This window comes from Pseudozyma flocculosa (genome assembly GCF_000417875.1).
Source record: "Pseudozyma flocculosa PF-1 unplaced genomic scaffold scaffold00010, whole genome shotgun sequence".
NCBI classification, from domain to species: domain Eukaryota; kingdom Fungi; phylum Basidiomycota; class Ustilaginomycetes; order Ustilaginales; family Ustilaginaceae; genus Pseudozyma; species Pseudozyma flocculosa.
Genome location: NW_006920878.1, coordinates 669675 through 689270, shown reverse-complemented (window position 1 = coordinate 689270; position 19596 = coordinate 669675). Strand labels below are relative to the sequence as shown.

Genomic DNA, 19596 nt, shown 5'->3' with positions numbered 1-19596 from the left:
CGGCGGCGGCGGCCCGGGCGATGGTGCATCTGCGCCGGCTCGCCGCTGCCGCCCCCTCACTTGCCAAAGAGGTAGACGAAGCTGCCGCGCGGGCGCGCGCGGATGGGAAGCAGCTCGTACTTGAGCGCCTCGAGCTGGATAAAGAACCCAGACCGGATGAACGGCGAGCAGAAGAGCGGGATCACTGCCAGGAAGAAGACGTGCAGCATCAGCACCGACACCAGCGTCGGGATGCGCGCGTTGGCCTCCGGGAAGGTGCGCTTGAACCACGTCGCCGTCACCGTCGCCACGCCGTTGGCCAGGAAAAAGAGGAAGTTTTCGCCGTTGGCGAACCCAAGCGTGAAGTAGGTAATGTGCTCATGGAAGATGCCGCTCATGGCAAACGTCACAATCGCCGCCACCGCCTTGGGCAAGAACGAGCCCTTGCTCTTGGCCGCATCCTTCTTGGCCGACGCCGTCGTCTCCGTCTCCTTCTGCGGGCCGCTGCCGTTGGGCTTGCGGTGGACCAGCTTGGCGTCGCCGTTGAGCTGCGACAGCGGTCGAAGCCCGCTCGAGGTGCGCGAGCGTCGGCCGTTCTTGTCTTCGTCCTCTCCCGACGTGTGGCCGGCGTCGGTCTCGGAAAGCTGGTCAAGGTGCCTTCGCTTTTGCTCGGCCTCGGCAGCGGCGGCCGCCTTGGCCTTCTTCAAGCGCGTCTTGCTCTTGCCGCCGCCAAACACTACACGGTGCAGCACCGTCGCAATGGCGCGGTTCCAGTGCGACCAGAAAAGGCGGATGTTGGTGGTGCCCAGCGGGTTTTCGAACATGTCGGCCATCTCGACGTTGATGAGGATGCCGAGCGCCTTTAGCAGGCCATCGCCGAAGAGGGCGAGCGCCATCAGAATCTGCGGCGCGGAGGCGGCAGCAGAGAAGCAAGGGCGAGTCAGCAATGTGAGGGCCTGGCGGAATCCGTACAGGGTACGCTTGCTCGCGCGCCAGCCGCACTCACCGAAAGACCCAGGGCATCGCAGTAGCAGTGGTAGGCGAGCTGGGACATGTCCTTTGTCAGCTCGTAGGGCGGGATAAAGTAGAGGGTGACGAGCAGAGCGACGGCCTCGACGGCGACCTTGGGCATGCCCTTGATGTTTTCAATCCTGGGGTTCCGTGCGTATCCCTCCTCGCGGGTGCGCTCCTCGATCTCGTCGAGCTCCTTGGGGAAGGTCCACAGCTGGGCAAAGAAGCGAGCAAAGCCCCACGACTCGACCTCGGGGACGCTGCGGATCTGGAAAATGTCCCAGACGAGGAGCGAGGAGCGGAAGCCGAGTGCAGGCTTCCAGAAGTCGATGAGCATGACGCCGGACATGGGGTCGAGCAGGGGCCAGGTCATGAGGGCGGTAATGAGGAAGAGGATCGAGAACCATTTGCCGGCGGCCGACTTCTTGGCCACGTTGTGGTACAGGAAGTAAGCGACGATGCCCGAGCCAAAGATGAACGAGAGCATCTGGATGCTGCCGACACCAGCCTTGTACAGCGGGTAGGGTGGGAGGTCATACTCGACTGCGGGGCGCGGGCGGTGCAGCGGACGGGATAGGGCGTTCCATAGTCAGCACAGGCTGTCGCCGGCGGTCGAGCAAACTCTGGATCGGTGGCAGGCAATCTCCGTGGCCGTTGTTGCCACTGCAGCCGCGCGGCAAAGGGCCACTCACCAACTTTGAAGCCGAGCTTGCGGGAGACGTCGAGGACAGGGTCCGAATCGAGCAGCTTGAAGCCGAGCCTCGAGTACTGGGGCATGGGCGAGAAGCGGCCAAAGAAGCGCTCCACCTTGTCCTGCAGAAGCGCTGCCATGATTGCGACGCGGCGCGGGACCAGCGAAGAACGATGGGACGGTGCGTGCGTGGGTGTGTCGAGGCGGATTCGCCAACTGCTGATGGTCGTAGTTCTTGCTCTTGACCAGGGGCGACGTGGGGTATACGAGACGAAGGGCACGCCTCTAAGGGATCAAGGAGCGGTCAATCGTGTTGGCGGTGGTGGTGGTGCCGGTGGGGAGAGGCAGTCGGGTGAGCAGCAGTGGACGGGTGATATAAGGGAGGAGGCGGGAGCGGAGGCTAGGGCGAGGAAGCGTCCATCGGTCCTCCATCCATCTGGGCGGAGGGCGGCCGACCAAAGGCGCGACGGCGGGAAGAACCGAGACCAGACGGATGTGGAGCGGCTGCGCACCCGCACCAGCACCGGCGCCGGCACCGCAGCGGAGGCCGCTGAACCTCTGACTTGAAACCCCGCTTGCAAGCTGCCAGCCTCGCTCGCTCGCTCGGGGCACCCGACCACGGCTCTCTATCACATGCTACGCCGGGTCACCCGCTGAGGGCTGGGATAGCCTCCTGCCTCTCTCTTGCATGGGCGGATCACCCGCGAGCTTGCAGTCGTGTCGCTCCCCGCCTGTGGGTATGCAGCCAGAGAGTAGCACCGGTAGTGTGTCTAGCCTTACCACGGCGTCTCTTGGCCAGGTACGTGCAGCACAGCAGGCCAACCCAGCGAGACAGACGGAGAGCAAGAGAGCCAAGACACGAAACGCCAACGAGGCAAGCCCGTCACAGGCCTGGCCTGCTGGCCGCCCACAACAAAGGGGAGATGGCGGTCAAACCTCAGGCGACGGATCCAGAGCCGACGTCTCTACACGGATAGCCTAGCCCAGAGTTTGACTTCATGCGAGGGACCAGCCGTAGCAGCGTCAGGTGGGTGGCTAGGTGTGTACGGGTCGTGGCCATATCCCCCGTTCCAGGCCTAGCTAGCCTGAGCCTTGGGCTCGAGAGCGACGTCGGCTTTGACGTCTACAGTACCGTACCCGGCCAGCCACGACGCGGGCTTCTTCGCGTGGTTGCCGATATGCGATGACGACGGATCCATGGTTGCCGACCACCTCGCCCGTCCCCTGCCTTCCCTGGCCTGATGCGCCCAAGCGAAGGCAGAGAGGTCAGTTCCTGATCGGTGGGACCCCAGACGGCCTGTTGAACGAAAAAAGGCCGGGGTACGGTCGTCGTCGTCGATGACATCTGGCATCCAATCTCAATCTCAATCTCGAGATGATGAGATCATCGCCAGGTCCTGGCCATGAACAATCACCGACCGCCGTTGGCGCAGATTGAAGTCCACCGAGAAACGAGAGGCGATGGGGACGGGGAGAGGTCAGTGCTCACCGCTCTATCAAGCCATCGCTTTTGCAACAATGAGAAACTTGAGGCGGTCGGCGTCCTAGGTCTCCTCTCATCGATGGCATGTCTCGCCACCGACGAGATGACCGGACGAGAGGTCGCTGGCCTCTTTCAACGCAGCGCCTCGGCTTCAGACGCATACGGGCAAAGGAGCAGGCCGAGCGTGCGGGAGAACAAAAGGACCTCTTGCCTCTCCACCGCACAAGGCGGGCCGGGCCGGTGTAGGTACATGGTACTTGTCTCTGACATCTGCCGTCGAGCCGTATGTATATGTACCGGCGGCGGGTCCGCACACAGAGAGTTCGACCGGACGTCGGGTAAGGGTCACCTACACGAGCTGCCATGCACATATGTACAGATAGAGTTCCCGGTTGTCGCCATGTCCCGGAAAAGGTGCGGTGCGGCTGTCGGGTTCATCGGGACCTCGACGACAAGGACCGATGGATCCGCGGTACAAGGGTCATCGACTCATCGCCACCCACGCACCGACCAGCAGCGGCAGCGGTACCGGTAGAGACGGCGTCGGCAGCCACAGCACATGTCCGGGACGGCGAAACTTCGAGCCCCCGCCGTCAGCCGCTGCGGGTGCCTATCCCGGCAGGTGGTGCCTGGCCTGCAGCGCGGTGCAGCGGTGCAGCGGTTGATATACCTGCCTCTGGACCCGCCGCCGCCGTCTGTCCCTTTTCACAAGTCAACCGAAGCGTGCGAGGAGGAGCCCTCCCAGGACCGACTCCCGAGTCAAACCAAGTCTCGACTCAGCTCAGCATCCATCACCTAGCACCGCCTGTCCCGCGTCGCCTAGGCACCACCGTCCTGTCGATGGACACCGCTCTCAACGCCACCAGCAGCGGTCTGAACAGAGGTACCATCTGCAGCTGCGAGCACACGTACGGCAGGGCTGCCGAGACGCAGCTGTCAGCGCACATCGCCGATCTCCTGCCTCGGACGGCAGCTCCACGCCGCCACGTCGTCGTCAACCGCGCATCCAAATAGCCCCGCACGAGGTTGTCTAGGGATGCACATGGATTCTTTTCGCCGAAGCAGGAACGCAGATAGAAGAGGATCGAGACAGCGAACAACGACGAGGGCCAGATCTAGACCCTCCAGCTCTCCATGCCCGTATAGCTGACGCCCTCGGTGCCCGTGACCTTGCCCATGACGACGGGCGACTCGCCGCTCCGCTTGAGCGTCTCGACGACGCCGTCGACCTTGTCCTTCTTGACAATGAGGACCATGCCGATGCCGTTGTTGAACGTCCTCGCCATCTCCTCTGGCTCGACGTTGCCCGTCCTCTGCAGCCACTCGAACAGCTCCGGCCGCTTCCAGCTCAGCAGGTCGACCTCGGCACCCAGGCCCTTGGGCAGCGAGCGCGGGATGTTGTCGGTGAAGCCGCCGCCGGTGATGTGCGAGAGCGCGATCAGGCCCTGCGAGGCGGCGTCGTTCTGGAAGAGCTGCGTCAACGCCGCCACGTAGATCCTCGTCGGCGCCAGCAGCGCCTCGCCGAGCGTCTTGGCCCCGGACGCCTCAGCCTCGGCCGTCAGCGCAAAGGGGCAGGCGTCAGAGAGCGACTTGCCTGACCGCTCGACCACCTTGCGCACCAGCGAGAATCCATTAGAGTGGACGCCTGACGAGTGCAGTCCCACCAGCACGTCGCCAGCCTGCATCTGATCGAGGCGGGGAAGGAGCTCCTCCCTCTCGACGGCGCCCACGGCGAAGCCGGCAAGGTCGTACTCCTCGCCGACGTACATGCCGGGCATCTCGGCCGTCTCGCCGCCAATCAGGCCGCAGTTGGCCTGTCGGCATCCCTCGGCAATGCCGCCAATGACGGCCGCCGCAATGTCGACCGTGAGCTTGGAGCAGGCAAAGTAGTCGAGGAAGTAGAACGGCAGCGCGCCCTGAACCAGCAGGTCATTGACCGACATGGCCACGAGGTCGATGCCCACCGTGTCGTGCTTGCCCACGTCGAGCGCCACGCGCAGCTTCGTGCCGACGCCGTCGGTGCCGCTGATGAGGATGGGGTCGCGCATACCGATCGCCTTGAGGTCAAAGGTGCCGCCGAAGCCGCCGAGCGACGCGTCGCAGCCCGGTCGCTTCGTGCTCTTGGCCAGCGGCTTGATGACCTCGACCAGCTGGTTGCCCGCATCGATATCGACGCCGGCGGCAGCGTACGTCAGCCCCGCCTTGGTACCGGCGGCGGCGGGCTTCAGTGCGCGGTGGGCAATGTCACGTCGGAACGTCTTGCCCTCGAAGTGGACGGCATCGACGCCCTGGTAGGCGAGCTCGACGGCCTCCTGCAGCGTCTTGCCAAATGCCGAGATGGCAATCACGCGGCCACCTGCGGTGACGAGCTGGCCGGCGGCATCGAGCTTGGTGCCGGCATGGTACACGGTGACATTCTGCGGCAACGCTCCGATGGTGATGGGCAGGCCCGTGGGGTACTTGCCCGGGTACCCCGGCGAGGCGAGAACGATGCTGACGGCGTGCTCGGGGCGGATGACGGGCTGGACCGAGTCAAGGCGCCTCTCGACGCAGGCGACGAGGATATCGGCCAGGCTGACCTTTGTCTCGTCGAGCAGCTCGAGCACCGCCTCGGTCTCGGGGTCGCCAAAGCGCACGTTGTACTCGAGCACCTGCGGCCCGTTGGCGGTGAGCATCAGGCCAACGAAGAGCATGCCGACAAAAGGGAAGCCCTCCTTGCGCATGCCGTCGATTGTGGGGACGAGGACCTCGTTGCGGATGCGGGCGGGCAGGTTGTCGACCAGGCCCTCGGGGGCGGGGCAGTAGGCGCCCATGCCGCCGGTGTTGAGGCCCGTGTCGCCCTCGCCGATCCGCTTGTGGTCCTGACACCCGGGAAGCGCGGTGATGGTGTAGCCGTCGGAAAAGGCCAGCACCGAGAGCTCCGGGCCAGCGAGGCGCTGCTCGACGAGCAGCGAGGAGCCCGCGTCGCCAAACACCTTTTTGACGAGGATGTCTTCGACGCCCTGGCGCGCCTCGTGCTCGGACTCGGGCAGGAGAACGCCCTTGCCCGCTGCGAGGCCGCTGGCCTTGAGCACGACCTGCTGCGCACCGCCAAGCTTCTTGATGAAGGCGAGGCACTCGTCGACCTGCGACTCGTTGAACGACTGGTGGGCGGCGGTGGGGATGTTGTACTTGTCCATGAAGGCCTTGGCAAAGGTCTTTGAGCCTTCCATCTGGGCGGCGAGGGGTGAGGGGCCAAAGACGGGGATGCCGACCCTGCGGAAGGCGAGCTCGGCGCCGTCGACGAGCGGCTGCTCGGGGCCGGGGATGCAGAGGTTGATCTGCAGGGCGAGGCGAGGATGGCGGCGGAGACGGATTACCAAGGGAGGTCAGCAGGCAAGCAGACGAGATGGGTAGCAGGAGCGATGATCCTCGCTCACCTGGTTCTGCACGGCCCAGGCGGTGATGTCGGCGAAGTCGCTCGAGACCTTGGGCGAGTCAAGGTTGGAGCAGCGGTCACCGAGGGTGGCGGTGCCTCCGTTTCCCGGGGCGCAGTAGATGTGCTCTACGCGCTTGGAGCGGAGCAGATGGTGGGCGATGGCATGCTCGCGACCGCCCGAGCCCAGGATGAGGACGCGGAGCGGCGGCGCGGGGGGCACCATGGCCGAGAGGTGAGAAGCGGCCATCCTGATGTCGTCGGGAGAGGCGGGTTGCGACGGCTACGCTTGCGATGTAAGAGCAGCTCGAGATGGACGGGCTTGAGCCGTGGATGTTGGGCGAGGATGACCGAGGAGAAGAAGCAAGCAAGAAGCCAGCAAGGTGACCACGCCCAACAGGCTAGGGCTGCCCGCCGACCCACCGCCGTGCATCCAGACGCCCAAAATCTCGAAGCCAGATTTCGACGCCTGACTGCCTGTCCAGCCAGCCCCCGCCAATCTTTCCGTGCCCCACGCTCTTCTGCCTCGCCTCGAGCCTGGCTACACACCACCGACAAGACTCCTGGTTGGCATCACCACCCAACTTCGTGCTGCCCTACCTGGGCTCGACTGGGGAAGAAAAGCCTTTTCCCGGCGGTCGTGACTCGCCGCCTTTTTGGCTGCCTGCCTGCCTGCCGCGACTTCGCAGGAACCAAAATTCCAAACGGACAAAATCTCGGGAGTCGGGTCGCATCTTCAGCCCAGGCAAGGGTTCATCACTGCTTCCGGATCCGATGGCCGGGACGTCGGCACGCCGGGCAGGCCGCCCTTCCGGATCCGATTCGACTTCTGGGGCTGATCAGATAAGGCAGGCCGGTTCGATCGCGCATGACTGCCTGGCCTGGCCACGGGCAGCCGGCAGCGGTCCGCGCCGAGCCGAACCGGGCAGGGAGGAAACGCACGGCCAGGCAGGCATCGCCCGCCACAGCGCAGCTCGACCAGAGGCCGACGGCAGATCGTTCGCCAGCCAGCCAGACCGCAGAGGGTGAAGCCAGCAAGGGCTGGGCACAGGTTTCGCTGCGCTGTCGACGCCCGCGCTGGGCAGGTCAGGCCTCTCTGGCAGCGGCCCTGGTCCCTTTCTTTCGATCTGATAAAATCCCGGAAGCACCCGCGTCCGCATGCAGGGGAGGGCGGCGGGTGCCAAGCCGGTCTAAGCGGGCGTTTTGTTTGGGCCCCACGCACCCTAGCTAGGCCTGCCTCCTGCCCGGCCCAGCTCCTTGCATGCCTGTCTGCCTGCCTGTCTGCTGGCTTGCGACGGGCAAATGCGGAGACGGCGGCGGTCGAGGGGCTGGCTGGTCACCGTTATCAGATCTGATTGAGCGGCAGAGTGGCCGGACCAGGCCCGGATGACTCGGCCTCTGGCCCCAACCAATCATCAGCGGCGGGGACGCCTCGAGGTCGCACCGGCTCGATGCTTGGCGCCGTGGTCGTGCCACTACTTCAGCCATCGACGGTCAGAGCCTGGAACCGGCAGGATGGAGGGCAGATGCGGAAATCAGATTACGACCGCCGGACCAAGAGGCAGGCAAGCAGGCAGGCAGGCAAGCAGGCAGGCAGGCAAGCAGGCAGGCAGGAGGTGGTCGCTAGAATTTCAAAAATGTGCGGGCAGAGGGCCAGCGGCGGAGAGCTTCGCGCCGCTCCAAGCCGAGTGCGGCCGGTCCGGCGCGGCGTGGGCTGACTGGGCAGGCCAGGCCAGCTGCGCTTCTCTCTGTGTGGCAGTCCCGGCTGGACCCCCAGCTACCTACGTAAGAAGGGCCCACCGCTCTGTCGTCGTTCCTTCGCCCGTGCCTCTCTGCTCGCCGCCACTCTGCACCTCTCTGCGTTCCCTCCCTTCCTCGACACCTCTTCGCTTTTGCCTCTCCATCTCCATATCGACGATACACATCCAAGCTCGCACCGCACACGTCCCACACACACACAGCTCTCGTTGCAACTTGCCCACTCTCGCAGCTTCCGCCTGCGACCGCTCTCCATCTCGACGCTTAGAGCATCCCTCACTTCTCCTTGCACGCCATCCGCGCCGGCACCATTCTGTTCCGTACACAGCTGTCGGCCCTCGCTCGAGCGCCACGCTCATCGACTTGTTTCCTGCGGTTCCGTCCAGTTTCCCTCTTCCTGCATTCGCCTCTAGTCTCCCTCCCAAGGCCCACCGTTGCTGGTCCAACGGCGCCATCGACAGCCATGGCGCAGCCCATCCGTCTCAAAACCGCCTCGTCCCACCCTTCCGCAGCCGCGACCGCTTCCCACAGCGCACGCGAATCCTCCTCGAGCGCCATCACAAAGAATGTCGTCGTCCTGGGAGGCAGCTACGGAGGCATGCACGCCGCCACCGTCCTCGCACAGCGCCTGCCCCCCTCTCACAGGCTCATCCTCATCGAGAGAAACAGCCATTTCAACCGTAAGTCAAGAGCCACGGAGACCTTCGCTCTGATTTGTCGGCTGCCGAGGCTCACGTCGCCCCCTTGTTCGGCCTTGATTGCCTTCCCTCAGACCTCTACGTCTTCCCCCGCTTCTCGGTCCTGCCCGGCCACGAGCACAAGGCCTTCATCCCATACACATCGATCTTCAAGAACGCACCAGCCAGGCCAAGCGCTCGCTCTCGCGCCGGCAAGAAGGCGGCTGCGGGCGCCGCCACCCCTACAGCCAACCGGCAGGCAAGGACCATCAACGGCTCGGTGCCTACCACTTCCGGCTCGGCTAGCAACGCCCTCGAGATGGGAGGGGCAGGAGCGGGTCCCTCGGCTTCCAACTCCCGGGCCAGCGTCTTGAAGAAGTTCGCGGAGACCCCGGTGGTCCAGGACGCCCTCGACGGCGCCGACGACGAGTCGCTCGCCCTCCCCCGAGGCCGTAGAGACGAGGGTCGACCGGCGTCTGGCCGCGCCCACACTCTCAGCCGGGACAGCCGGTACTCGAGCAACGCCACGCTCAGCAGCTCCTCGGACTCGGACCTGAGCGGCGAGTCGCAGTCGGCCACCGCATCCACCATGGCCAGCTCTTTTACCAGCAATGGCGCCGCTCTCGAGTCGGGCATGGCCGGCCTCAAGGATCCGGGCAACAAGGCCATCGAGGCCGAGATTGCCAACTCGGCCCCTCTGGCAAGGCGGGAAGAGGAACTGGGTCGGCCAGAGATGGAGATCACCGAGCTCAGCGAGGCCATTGACAAGGGGCTCGACGTCGGACAAGACACGGCCGAGACGGCGGCGGGTCCGGACGCTCCTCTGGAAGATCTGGAGCAGCAGAACGAGGAAGTGGCCGAGGGGTTCGAGGAGTCGGCGCCCCATGTCGTGCTGCAGGCGACCGTCACCGACATCTCGCCCACCCACATCACCGTCACGCCGACCGACGCCTCGGATGAGCAGCTGGGCCAGCTCGGCGGCAAGCGCAAGAAGAGCCTCTGGTCCATCGACAGCGTGACGATCCCGTACACGCACCTTGTGTACGCCCTCGGCTCGCACCTCCCCGATCCGCTGCGCACCGACGCGCGCTTCAAGCGGGACGGAATCAACTGGATGCGAGAGATCCAGCAGCGGGTCAAGGCATCCAACGAGATCGTCCTTGTAGGCGGTGGAGCGCTGGGCGTCGAGTTCGCCACCGACATCGCGAGCATCTACCCGCACAAGTCGGTCACGCTGATCCACAGCCGCAAGCAGCTGCTGCCCAACTTTGACGAGCGCGTTCACGAGCTCGCCTACGGGCGACTCAAGGCGCTAGGCGTCAACGTCATCCTCGGCGAGCGCCTCGCGCTGACCGAAGGGTGTCCGCGCGGCTCGACCGTCAAGGAGACGGCGCAGAGCCAGAGCAAGCCAGAGGTCTGTGTGGCCGGCGACGACAAGGGCGAGGGCGTCCAGGCGCATGCCGAGGGGATGTGCGTCGGGTCCGGTCGCAAGCTGGTCAAGACGACGGGCGGCCGCTCGTTTGAGTGCGACCTGCTGCTGCTCTGCACGGGGCAGCAGCCCAACTCGTCGCTCATGGCCAACCTCTCCCCGAGCTCGGTGGATCCCTCGTCGCGCCTCATCCGCGTCCACCGCACGCTGCAGGTGGCCGTCCCCGACCCGCGGGATGCGGCGCAGCAGCCGTTTGATGCGCGACCACCGTGCGGCGACTGCGACTGCTTCCTCGACAAGAAGGCGGCGGGCGCCGAGATTTCCCGGCAGGAGCAGGGCCACTTGCTGATGCACGGCACCGATCCGGAGCACGAGCCGGGCAAGATCAGCAACGTCTACGCCATCGGCGACTGCGCGGATGCGTTTGGCGCGCTCAACGCCGGCTACCAGGCGTGGGGCATGGCCGACATTGCCGCCGAGAACATTCTGCGAGATATCGAGGCCAAGAATGCCGCGCTCGCGTCCGCTCTCTCTGCCTCTTCGTCGTCGTCGTCGTCGTCTTCAGAGACGAGCCGGCCTTCTTCGCCCACGTCACCGGACTTGGTCGAGTTCAACCCTCCGCCCAACATGCTCAAGCTCTCGCTCGGGTTGGGCAAGATGGTGGCGCAGGGCGGTGTCGTGACTCAGGAGATGGTGGACTCGTGCGATGCCGAGAGCCGACGTGTCGAGGCCAACGAGGACGGCGTCGTGGTCGACGGCAAGGTTGTGGGCCGACCCGACATTTCCGTCAAGTTTGATCCGGACGACCTCGGCGTCGAGGGTGTGTGGTCGTTCATGGCCAACGTCGATCCCTCGGACATGCATGTATGATATGATCAGGTAGCTCAGGGCGAGAGGGGATTGCATTGAGAAGACAGACTGCGCATAGATATCTCAGACATTGCAGACCACGGGGCGATGTCGGGAGGCCTGCCGTGTTGGGCCGGGAGGAGGGCTGAGGAGGGGCCGCCTGAGTGATCGAGACACCCAGGTCTGGCGGGGGCAGGCTCGGACGGCCGGAGCCGAGCATGCGTGCGTGGCCTGGCCTGGCTGTCAATGTGGAGGCTGGGACCTTCGCGGGTGGCCTTTGCCCTGCTGGCCCGTGGTCAGGTCGAGCAGGTGAGCGAGGTTGCAACAGCGGCGTTCAACACCACCACCACCAACACCAACGCCGTCGACACCGCCACGCAGCTTCGTTCCTCACTCCGCTCGCACAGCTTCTCCCGATCAAGCAAACGAGCTCGTCGCATACAGACCGCATCCAGCCACACCTATCCCCGACCCCTGGGCAAGACAGCAAACATGGTGAGCAACCGGCCCGCCGTGCCGCCTCTGCACGACTACATGCTGACCCCACCGGAGCCCTGCGCATCCTCGACCGTCCGGCATATCAGCTCGTCCGCGTCCGCTCCAAGGATGGCATCTTCCGTTTCCCGCTCGAGCCGACCGACGATGCGGCCAAGCTCGTAGACAAGGTGAGCAAAGGCAACCTGCTCCGCTCCCCAGCTCTGCGCAGCCGCCTTCGCTGACCCCGCCTTTCTCGTCTCCGCAGGTTCTCGAGACGACCATCAATGCAGACCCCAGCTCTCTGACCTTTTCCAACCAACCGCGCGGCGGAGAGTTTCCTGCCAATGACCTCCGCGGCACTACGTTGGGTGAGCTCGGCATCTCGTAAGTTGAAGCACTCAATCCTCGTTCGGAAAGCCAGCCGTGCGAACTAGAGAACTTCAGCCTGAAGCCAGAAACCACGTCAACCGCCTTCATCGCAGCCACGGTCACCTTCTGTACGCCGCCTACCAGGAAGCTTCGGCTTCGTCGTCTACTGCAGCCGGCAGCGCTGCACCTGCCGCCACCGCAGAGTCGTCAAGCGCAGCCGGCCCATCTTCGAATGGCAGCGCCGCCGAAGCGAAGGCCAAGAAGCCCTGGGAGACGGCCGTTGAGCACAAGGTCGACACCTACTGGGAGGCGCAAGAGGGCAAGATCCCTCGGCCCAAGGACGCCCAGTTTTGCCGGCACGGGCCCAAGGGCATGTGCGATTACTGCATGCCGCTCGAGGTGAGCAGGGCTCGATGCGATATGGGTGGCCGTCTCTTCACGCAGGTGAGCTGACCGTTCTGCCAACGTTGTTCCGCCTCGGACCACCTACTCGCCCTCGCTCTCGCCGCAGCCGTACGACTCCAACTACCAGGCGGAGCACAGCATCAAGCACCTCTCGTTCCACGCCTATCTCCGCAAGCAGGACATTGCCCTCAACAAGCCGTCGCAATCGTACATCCCGCCCCTCGAGGAGGCCGACTACCGCGTCAAGGTGCCCTGCCCGTCAGGGCAGCACCCGAGCTGGCCCGCCGGCATCTGCACAAAGTGTCAGCCCTCGGCCATCACGCTGCAGAGGCAACCCTACCGCATGGTCGACCACGTCGAGTTTGCGCACCCGGACCTGATTGAAAAGATCCTCGCCTTCTGGCGCAGCACGGCGAGCCAACGCTTCGGTTTCCTCCTCGGCCGGTACGAGGCCTACCCCGACGTGCCGATGGGCATCAAGGCTGTGGTCGAGGCCATCCACGAGCCACCGCAGGAGGGCGAGCTCGACGGCCTCACGCTCGGCGTGCCTTGGGAGGACCAGGCGCGAGTCGAGAAGCTGGCGCGTGCCTGTGGCCTCGAGTTCGTCGGCATGATCTACTCGGACCTCAGCCCTGCCGACCCGACCCACCAGGACCCGTCCAAGGCCGGCATGGTCGCCTGCAAGCGCCACAAGGACAGCTTCTTCCTCTCCGGCTGCGAGACCCTCTTTGCCGCCCAGCTCCAGCTCGGCAACCCGAACCCGAGCCGCTTTAGCTCGAGCGGCCGCTTCAACTCCAAGTTTGTCACCTGCGTGCTGAGCGGCACCGAAGACGGCGGCATCGACGTCTCGTCCTACCAGGTCAGCGAGCAGGCCATGGGCATGGTCCAGGCCGACATGATTGAGGCCAGCGTCAACCCCAACATTATCCGGGTCAAGCCCAGCGGCGACGCTCTCTACGTACCCGAGGTCTTTTACCGGTATACCAACGAGTACAAGATCGACGTCAAGGAGACTGCCAAGCCCACGTTCCCTGTCGAGTACCTCATCGTCAATGTGAGTCGCCGACGGCCCGATTTCTGCCCTGCTGTCATCGGACCGCTCCGTCTGAACACGAGTGTGACGAGCGCGGATCGGCTAATGCATGCCAACGGCACACTTCCGCTGCTTCCTTAATCCTTGTATTTCGGGCATCGCAGGTCACGCACGGCTTTCCCAACTCGCCCAGCCCGACGTTCCTCTCGTCGGCCTTTCCTATTGAAAACCGGCCAGGCCTGCACGACCAAGATCTCACTGTCGCCCTCACCGAGATCGGCAAGGTCGTGGGTCAGCGCGAGCTCCTTCCCGTCGGCGGCGGTTCCGAGGACACCAAGGGCAAGTCGCGGGCCGACGACAACCAGGTCCGCGAGAAGCTGGTGGGCACGCTGAGCGACTGGCACCTGCTTGCCTTCCTCGACACGTCCGGCCTCTTGGATCAGGTGAGTCGACAGATGAACGTCCAAGGCGGGCAGCCGCCGCTAGACCGTCGTGGCGGGGCGCCCATGTAGCCGCTACTGACGCGTTTCCGCCTGGCTCGCTGTCTCTTTCCCACTATGCTCCTGGATTCGCAGGACGACATGGCTGCTCTATGCCGTGTCGCGATCACCCACGACTCTGGTGCTGCTCTGGATGCGCTCTTGCTCCGGCCCGGGTGGCAGACGCTGGCGGCCATCGCGCGCGAGCACGCCCCGAGCGCGGCATCGTCCAACAACCACAGCGGCGGGCAGGAGGCGGCGGGACAGAAGGAGGCGGAGCACAACTTTACCTACGATGGCGGGGAGTCGGATGACGACATGGCCTTCGAGGACGCCGATGACGCCTTTGTCGACGACGACGACGACGCCGATGACTCGGTCCAACTCACAGGAACCTCGTCGAGGCAGGGCGGGGCCGTTTCCGGCGGGGCGGAGGCCGACGCCCCGACCGACGCAAAGGTGTGCCCGCACTGCACCTTCCACAACCCGCCCGGCTCGTCCGACTGCGAGGTCTGCGGCCTGCCCATGTAGACTCACATGTACGGATGCCAGCGATAGTCCCACACAAGCTCTCGCTGGCAAAAATTCGGCGCTGTGAACGTTTGGATGGTGGCTGCTCGTCGAGCCAAGGCTGCGTTGACCCACAAAGACGGAGACAAAAATAAGCCTTGGTTGATGTGCCACTCGAGACCCTCGCCCCGCGCAGCAAGCCAGCCCCGCTGCAGATGAAGCGCCTCCCCCTCCCCACCACGGATGGACAGGAAGAAGAGAGCAGGTGGGCTATCCGACTGCAGAGCCAGGTCAGAGTGAGGAAATGAAGTCGTCGGCCGCAATTGTGACAGCCGACGTGGCGATGTGTACTTAAGAGGGCCGAGGCCTGCCTCGTGCGGACGCCATCCCCTCTCCCTTCTCGTCTATCGACCTTGCCTTTCCCACCTTCCTTCTCCCTTTCGCGTACCGCGCACCTCGCCTTCATTCCTCCTCCGCCCTCTCTGCCCAGCGACTCGACGTCGCCCTTGACCCGAGATGCGGTGCACCTTCCTGCCCCTGCTCCTGGTCGTCGTCGGCGAGTTTGTCGCCACCGCTCCTGTTCCTGTCGAGCCATGGGCGGCTCGAGCGGTTCAAGGCGAGACTTGGTCCGCAGACGACACCCAACACCGCTTTGATGCTGCTGCTGCTGCTCCTGCTGCTGCCACTGCTGCTCAGCCTGGAGATGCTCGTCGTCCAGCAGAAGCGAAGCCAATGCGGCACATCGACAAGCGCGCATTTGAGATGCTAAAGAGCCTGGTGAGCTGCAAGTGAGCTGGCGGCGTGCAATGAGAGTAGCGACTGATCCGGACCGGTCCGATCCCCTGCTATCGTCCTCCTCGACCACACGGCACTACAACACTTAGCTCGGTCTCGGCGAGAGCAAGGCAAGTATCTCCTCTGCCTCCCTCGATTCAGACCGCGGTGCTTTCACGGGTGCTGACATGCTGTGAAATCTCTCACGCCCGTCACTTTATAACCTGCAGGCTCCAGAGGTCGTCACGGTGACGGGACGCAGTATCGAAAACGCCCTGCCCAAGTCAGAGCTGCACGCTCTGACGACTCCAGGCGAGCATCGGGCCACATCCAGCCCCGAGTCCATCCTGGACGCCCTCGAGACCTTCAGCCGTGGCAAGAACCCGAAAGAGATCAAGCAGCAGAGGCTGCTCGAGACCACCCTTCGTTCCGACACGCCCGAGCACCTAGAGGCCACCGAGAGCAAGGGCCTTCGAGACTGGTGGCGCGGCCTATCAAAGACGCGGAAGGCCGCGATCGGAGCGGCCCTGGGCGTGCCCGTTGGCGCCAGCGCCTTCACTTCGGCCTACCTCGTCGAGCAGCATCTTCACAAGAACAAGAGGAAGGACAAGAAGTCCGACGAGGTCGACGCGCACGGCGGCCCGGCCAAGGAGGAGTCGGCGCCGCGCTTTGTCCCCGGTGAGACCAAGGGCGACCTGGGCAAGGGTCCCAAGGACGAGTCCGAGGACGGTGGCAAGGACAAGGACCAGCACGACAAGATCCATACGTTCAGGAGCTACCCCAACAACCTGACCTGGCCCGATGAGGACCCGTCCGCAGACGCCGGTGTGAAGACACCTCTGCCCACGGAAGGTGGCGATGCGGCCAAGTCGGATCACGAGCAGTCGGGCAGCGACAAGACCAAATCGAGCCCGGAAGGTGCAAGCGGCAAGAAGGACGACCACAACATGCTCACCAAGCGCCAGGCTCCCTCTGGCGCTGCTTCCAGAGCCCTCTCGTCGTTCGGCTCCACGGTCAAGGCGTTTGGAAGCAAGCTGTGGCCGTTTGGTCGCTCCTCCTCCTCCTCCACCGCCGCCGTCGAGTCTGGAGCGGCCGGCACCCTTTCCAGGAGCGCATCCAGGATCGAGAGCGGAGCTGCTGGACCGGCCATCGTCGACGCCAAGAGCCTGCCCTGGTACAAGAGGCCGAAAGTCGTGGCCGGGCTGGGCGCTGCGGCTGGTGTGGGCAGCGTCCTCTCGGTTGGCGTCCCGATCCTGGTGCACAGTCACCGCGAGCAGAAGAAGCTTGACGCCGAAACCGAGAGACTCGACAAGGAGCTGGAGGATAGGGATAAGAAGGGCAGCAGCGCCCGCCTCGCCGATCCCTCCGGCTTTACCTATGCGAGCGCCCAGCCCGTGATGCTTCCTGGCACGAAGCTGCCGTCGACCCCCTCTGGTGCAATGGGCACAGCTGGACCACTGCTAGGCGGCCCCGTGTCGAGCTATCCTCAGGGCAGCCTTTCAAACCAAGTTCCGGGCAGCATCGTGCCTGGCTCGATGGTCGGACTACGTGCTCGCGACGTCCCGGACGCCACTCCCGAGCCGCAGGACAAGGTCGAACGTTCCGCCTCGCCCGCAAACGGAGGCCAGACCATCGTCAAGAGGGAACACGGGTGCAAGAAGAACGCCCAAGCTCGTTCGGTAGACGCCTCGGTCTCGGACCTCGTGCTTGTCAAACCGCACCGCATCGACGAGCATGACTCGGAGCGCGAGCACCACCACGACGCCCGACCCGCCGGACTGCACGATCTCGACGACCCGAGGTGGTTCGACGACGAGGTTACGCCCCTGCACATCTTCGGCGGGCCCGACAAGTTCGCGCAAAGCTCGCCGACGTTTGCACCGGACCGTGCCGACGACGGCGATGCGTCCATCAGCCTCGCCTCTTCGTCCTCGGATCAGCGGCCGAGCCTGGTCAAGCGCGGCATGCTCAACGCGATCCCTGCCGGCGTCATGAACAACCCTATATTCGCGTCCAAGGGCTTCAAGTACGGGCTCGGAGGAGGCCTCATCCTCTTCTCTGGAATCCGCTACCACCGCCTGCCCTCCAACTTTTTCGGGACGGGCAAGCGGTTCGACGGCCCCGGTGCCGAAAACGTCAAGGCCCGCCTCGATGGCATGGGCCTGTCGATCGACAAGTACGGCCGTTTGACCAAGCCTCTGCCGATGTGAGACGACGCCCTCCCCTCCGCGCCGATCCCAGCGGCAGCAGAGTCGGCCCGCTCTTCGCCGTGAAGATCGTGATGGCGTACCGATGCCTCCGCTCTGCGGGTCGTTCTCGACCTCTCCTCTCTCTGCCTCGCTTTTCGCTCGTACGACCACATGCCTATCTCTCGGTCACCACGCTCCCTGTCGCCGTTGCGCTCTTCTCCACCCTCTATCTCGCTCGTTGAAATCTCGAAAGCTTCTCGCCTTACCCTCTCTCGCAAATTCTTGCCATCGACGCCGGCACGCTCATTCACGCCGCTGATTCAAAGGGGCGGACGATCGGGTGACATTCGGCGAAAAGGCGACCGGGCTGAGCGCGCAAGCAGCACAGCCTGGCGACGGCGGGGGCGGCTCATGCGAGAATGTCGCGAAGGTCGAGCTTGTATGCCGGGCCTTGCGTCGAGCTGATGTGGATCTGCTTGATCATCCCCGCAGCTGTCGTCGTGGTCATATTGAGGCGAGCGGGCGGGGTCAGCATTCGTCGTGCAGAGGAGGAACAGAGGCAAGGGACTGGCACTAGGTGACGACGACGACTTACCTCGCTTGAGCTCTCCCGGCGTCCTCTGCGGCCTCTCGACGTACTCCTTGGCCTGTCCAGCGACCTGGTTGGCGCCGGCCTGATTGCCCAGCGTCGGCACCTTCTCGAGGATGGCGTCGAGGAGCGTCACGACATTCTTCCTGACCTCTCCCTTGTCAAAGTTGAGCCGCCCAACGGCTCCTCGTACGACGCCAATCTTGTCGCTCCTCCAGTCGGTTGCGCCCCTCGCCTCCTTGATGGCGTTGAGGATCTTGTTGGCGTCGTCCGACGGCACCACGGTACCTCGACGCGGGTTGGGCATCAGGCCCTTGGGTCCGAGCGAACGGGCGAGCGACTTGGAGACCTCGCCGAGGAGCGACTGGGTGCAGAGCACCTTTGTGAAGCCGCTGACGCGGTTGTTGAGCACCGACGAGATGAGCTCCGAGCCGCCGAGGATGATGGAAGGCTCATAGACGCTGACCTTGCTTTGTGCTGCCGACTCGGACGCCGTCGCCTCGCTGCTGGTGCTGCTGCTGGTGCTGGTGCTGGTGCTGTCGCTGCTGCTCGAAGAGGCCTCTGTCGCCGCTTCGCCAGATGCCTCGGCCACCGCTGGCGTCGGCTCGGGCGTCGGCTCGATGGCGGGCGCAGCAGCAACAGCGGAAGCAGGGATGCCTAGGCGAGCTTTTTCCTCTGCGAGGATCTTCTTGACCGACTCGTTGGCCTCTGACCCCTCTTCGGCAAAGATGAGGAGCTTCTCCTGCTTGTTGCGCGGGTCGCGCGGGAACGAGATGCGACCGCGGAGAGCGTTGGTCTGGTGGGTGGATACGGTGGTGACGATGTGGAGCTCGTAGGCGTTGAGGGGCCGCTTCTTGCCCTCCTTTGCCGAGAGCTGCTCGCAGGCCTGCTCGAGGGTGAGGAGCGTCTCGCCCTCCTTTGGCTCGAGCGGGTTCGCCGCCTTCTTTGACTTGGCCGAGGACGCCTGGGCGGCGGTGGCGATGCGAGGCGAGAGGGAAGCGAGGATGGCGAGGTTGCGGGGCGACTTGCGGGATGCGCCGCGGGCGCGGTTGGACTTCTTGAAGCTGGGCTGCGAGGTGGTAAAGGTGCGGGCGGCGGTCGAGGTCGAGGCGGAGCTGAGCTGCAGTCGTGCGGTGGCAACCAGGAGCGGCGTGGAGCGGCACGAAGCCGGGAAGAGCGCTGCCATGTTCGAGCGAGGTGAGGGGGCGGCTAGGGGCACAAACGGATGATGGGAAGCGCGAGAGGGGGGGATTGGCGAGAGGGGGATGGGGAAGGAGGGCGTTGGTCGAGAGGGAGAGCCAGTCGGAAGAAGGCGGCGTGGGCTGCTCCTCCTCGCCGGGGCCTGGTTTTTTCAATGCTGACTAAGCAGGCGCCGCGTCCGGTGCTGTCCCGCTCCTCGTTCCTCGAGGATGTGCACCCGCCCCTCTCTGTCTCTGTCTCTCTCTCTCTCTCCTCTGCCGTTCATTCTCAGCCTTCTAC

General features: G+C 64.7%; 6 protein-coding genes across 6 annotated transcripts; 3 read left to right on the top strand and 3 right to left on the bottom strand.

The window, feature by feature from the left end:
- Positions 1–56: 56 nt before the first annotated feature.
- On the bottom strand, positions 57–1821 carry PFL1_03447 (uncharacterized protein; the record flags this gene model as incomplete). The annotated part of the gene is made up of 3 exons (XM_007880964.1): positions 57–881; positions 986–1533; positions 1683–1821. 3 exons carry the CDS (start codon positions 1819–1821, stop codon positions 57–59), a joined length of 1512 nt encoding a protein of 503 aa, XP_007879155.1.
- A 2458-nt stretch (positions 1822–4279) lies between these two features.
- PFL1_03446 (uncharacterized protein) lies at positions 4280–6829 on the bottom strand (the record flags this gene model as incomplete). Its single annotated transcript, XM_007880963.1, has 2 exons — positions 4280–6484; positions 6584–6829. 2 exons carry the CDS (start codon positions 6827–6829, stop codon positions 4280–4282), a joined length of 2451 nt encoding a protein of 816 aa, XP_007879154.1.
- Positions 6830–8800: 1971 nt separating this feature from the next.
- Positions 8801–11313, top strand: PFL1_03445 (uncharacterized protein; the record flags this gene model as incomplete). The annotated part of the gene is made up of 2 exons (XM_007880962.1): positions 8801–9017; positions 9110–11313. 2 exons carry the CDS (start codon positions 8801–8803, stop codon positions 11311–11313), a joined length of 2421 nt encoding a protein of 806 aa, XP_007879153.1.
- Positions 11314–11784: 471 nt separating this feature from the next.
- On the top strand, positions 11785–14586 carry PFL1_03444 (uncharacterized protein; the record flags this gene model as incomplete). Its single annotated transcript, XM_007880961.1, has 7 exons — positions 11785–11787; positions 11877–11957; positions 12035–12153; positions 12252–12537; positions 12650–13597; positions 13741–14019; positions 14152–14586. 7 exons carry the CDS (start codon positions 11785–11787, stop codon positions 14584–14586), a joined length of 2151 nt encoding a protein of 716 aa, XP_007879152.1.
- Positions 14587–15297: 711 nt separating this feature from the next.
- On the top strand, positions 15298–17549 carry PFL1_03443 (uncharacterized protein; the record flags this gene model as incomplete). Its single annotated transcript, XM_007880960.1, has 3 exons — positions 15298–15342; positions 15450–15470; positions 15570–17549. 3 exons carry the CDS (start codon positions 15298–15300, stop codon positions 17547–17549), a joined length of 2046 nt encoding a protein of 681 aa, XP_007879151.1.
- Positions 17550–17937: 388 nt separating this feature from the next.
- On the bottom strand, positions 17938–19303 carry PFL1_03442 (uncharacterized protein; the record flags this gene model as incomplete). The annotated part of the gene is made up of 2 exons (XM_007880959.1): positions 17938–18020; positions 18124–19303. The coding sequence occupies 2 exons, from the start codon at positions 19301–19303 to the stop codon at positions 17938–17940; spliced, it is 1263 nt and encodes a 420-aa protein (XP_007879150.1).
- Between the last annotated feature and the right edge of the window lie 293 nt (positions 19304–19596).